This window comes from Metarhizium album (assembly GCF_000804445.1).
Source record: "Metarhizium album ARSEF 1941 chromosome Unknown scaffold_3, whole genome shotgun sequence".
In the NCBI taxonomy this organism is placed as follows: domain Eukaryota; kingdom Fungi; phylum Ascomycota; class Sordariomycetes; order Hypocreales; family Clavicipitaceae; genus Metarhizium; species Metarhizium album.
This window is the reverse complement of record NW_024467577.1, coordinates 622,050-624,910: the sequence shown is the minus strand read 5'-3', so window position 1 is coordinate 624,910 and position 2,861 is coordinate 622,050. Positions and strand designations below refer to the sequence as shown.

Here is a 2,861-nt window from a genome sequence, read left to right as displayed (position 1 = left end):
TTTTGCATACCCCAGGATGCAGTCGAGGCGTCTACCATGTACACACATATATTTGTATATTTGTAGCTAGCAGTCAGTCGGGCTACATTGCGAGGGCGCTAGTCTCAAGCTCGTCCTTGCAAGGTGCCGGGTACAAACAGGTACCTAACTTAAGTGCGTACCGTCCTGCGCGGTCTGCTCTGCCCTCCTGGTGCCCGCTAAAACCCGGGCCGTGGCGCCCGGCCATCCGTTGACTGACTGATCCCCCGGCGTCCGAAATTGCCCTTTTTAGCTGGTCCTCAGCGGCGCAGCGGCGGGGCGTGCGGTTGCGGTTGCGGTGGCTGGTGGCTGGTGGCTGGTGGTGCCTTGCTGTTGAGCGCCTCGGCAAGTCCCTCCATCTTATCTCGGGCGTTTGCATCTGATCTGATGCCGGCTTCGTGATTCCTCCCCTTTTTCCTTTTTCCTCTTCGCGCGAAGCGCTAGGGGCTGTGACCCCCGGGTCGCTTGCTTGCCTGCCTGCTTGCCTGCTTGCCTGCCTGCTTGTGGCCTGCAGCCTGTAGTGCAGCTAGTACTACTACCGCTCGCTTGTTTCTGTCGTCACGTTGTCGCCAGCAGATGCTACTCTCCAGCTAGCCCGCTTCGTTCCCATGCGTCTTGACGCCGGCCACACTCGGCCTTCCAAGTAACTAGGGGAGAAGGGGGGGTGGCGAGGGCCGCGGGAATCAAAATCTTCAAGCGCCTACGTGATAAATAGTCCTCCCCCGGTGCAACGTGGACGAGCGCATCAGGTGGGGGGTAGTATTGGTTTTGTCATTCATTGCTATCTGTCGTAAACGTTTGTCTCTCAACAGCTGTCACTATCATGTCAATGTCCACAAAGGAAAATAGAGGTCGTCAGCTTGCAAGGCATTAGACGCATCTTGCCTGCTGCGACCTACCAAGGGAAGACGACGAGCTCATCGTCCACCACGCGCGCTTCATCCGTGGTGGTAAATCGCATCAGTCTCTTGGCTCACAGTCGCCCTCCCCGTTGCCCATCTCGTGTCTCGAGTCCCCGTGTGTACAACATTTCAACATTTGGCCGGGCTGGCTTGCTGCGCCAGTCTCTTCCGAGAAACGTGCCGTCTCCCAACGAATTCCTTGTCTGCCCCGCACGTCGCTTTCCCGGTTCCGTAGCCCACGAGTTCCTCGTTTCTCGTTCCTTCCTAGGTTCCAATATACAAGAAAAATAGGGACAGGGGCCGCTCGATAATATCTGATAAAAATATAACCAACACTCCAAGATCCTGTAGCCACCAAACGAAAACTCTGGAGGGAGGCAGAGAGGCAGGGAGGCAGGGTGAAAAGGCACCCAGCCGAGACATAAGCAGAATATCCACACAAAATATCAATGCTCGCTCGCTTGTTGAAAGGAGAAAAAAAGCCCCATGGACGTTAAAGGTAATGTCATAAAAGTTGACAAGAAAATAGAAATAAATAGAAAAGGAAACTTTAAAAATATTTTCATCAAGAATTCAAGAGGACAGAGTCGGCACAAAAATAACACTTCGTTGCGTGAGCAAATGATCTGGATTGGCTTATTCGTGTCCCCGAAGGCGACATTCAGGCATGAGAATCTTCGTCAGTAACAAGACGTGTAGAACATAAGATAGAATAGCGAAATAAACAATCATCAAAGAAATCCCAGGAAGCAGTCATTCAAACGTAGCAGGGCCGTCATATTTCGTCATCGTGAGATTCATTTTGCTTTATCATTTCATGTCGTAATCATTGCGATTCGTTGCATGGCTGCTCTCCGCAACCATTTTGGCAAAGTTTCGAACAACATCGCTGGGAATTTGATCCCAGAGAAGTGAGCGTGTGTATACGTCAGCAGCACCGCCTTGTCTGTTTGCTGCACGCATCGCGGTCAGAGCGTCTGCGAGGTTCTTACGCCCCTGGCTCGTTGATCTTTCAGGGGCGTGCTGTAGAAATTCTTGGTTGCTCACACCGTCATACTGTGCTGCCGAAAGGGAAAATATTTGCTCGTTCAGCTGATCTTGTGTTGGCTGTGTCAATGAATCGCCCAGCTCTTCAAGCATCGATGGGACGCCGCCTTCCATGCTGATATCGGCAATGCCTGTGCCGGTGACATGGGGATGAGCCCAACTCGCACTAGATGGTTGAGGGGCGATGGCTTGCATTCCTGCTGACCCTGAGTTGATGCCGGCATCCTTGAGGACATTCTCAAGGAGAGTTGCTGATGCGGCGCGGACATCCTCGGATACACGCGGGATGGCTGGCATAGACCGGCTAGACATGACAAGTGCGCCAACGAGGAAGAGCATGAATAATAAACCTCCCTGAGAGGCGCCCTTGTCGCCCTCGAGCGTTGTGGCGGTGCTGTCGTTCTTTTTGGCCGGTGCAAGCGAGACATGCGGTCTAACATGCAATGTGTCCGCGGAATAGTCACTGAGGAAGTTCGGGTTATCCCAAGCCCCTGGCATCCCTATACCTTCCATACCAAAGTTGTCGGAGATGCCACCGTTCGCACCAGTGCCTGAGGAAGCCAGGGGTTGGCTTTCCAATCTCTGAACGTGTTCCGTAAGGACGTTGACCTTTTTCCGTAGTTCACCAGTCTCGAGAGTGTGCGCACGAATCATGTCGTCCTTCTCGATGCGTAGTCCTTCAACAAAGTCCACAAGGTCTTGCTTCTCTTGCATGAGTCCATCGAACTTGACTTTTAAAGTCGATATCTCCTCCTCCAGGTCGGTGATAAGTGCAGTATACTGCTTCTTCTCGTCTTCCAGTCGCTCAGTATGCTGCTTCTTTCGTTGTCTTGAGTCAAGGCTATCCGCAGATGTTAGTAGCTACCCAAAAAAAAAAAAAAAAAAAAAAAAAAA

General features: G+C 52.0%; 1 protein-coding gene across 1 annotated transcript in view; it reads right to left on the bottom strand.

The window, feature by feature from the left end:
• Nucleotides 1–1,730: 1,730 nt before the first annotated feature.
• Nucleotides 1,731–2,861, bottom strand: part of MAM_01947 (Basic-leucine zipper (bZIP) transcription factor) — a gene marked incomplete at both ends in the record, with an annotated part of 2,001 nt that continues 870 nt past the window's right edge. The window contains one exon of the mRNA XM_040820746.1: nt 1,731–2,808. Coding sequence (XP_040681089.1) covers nt 1,731–2,808 — 1,078 coding nt within the window. The remainder of the gene's footprint in view (nt 2,809–2,861) is intronic.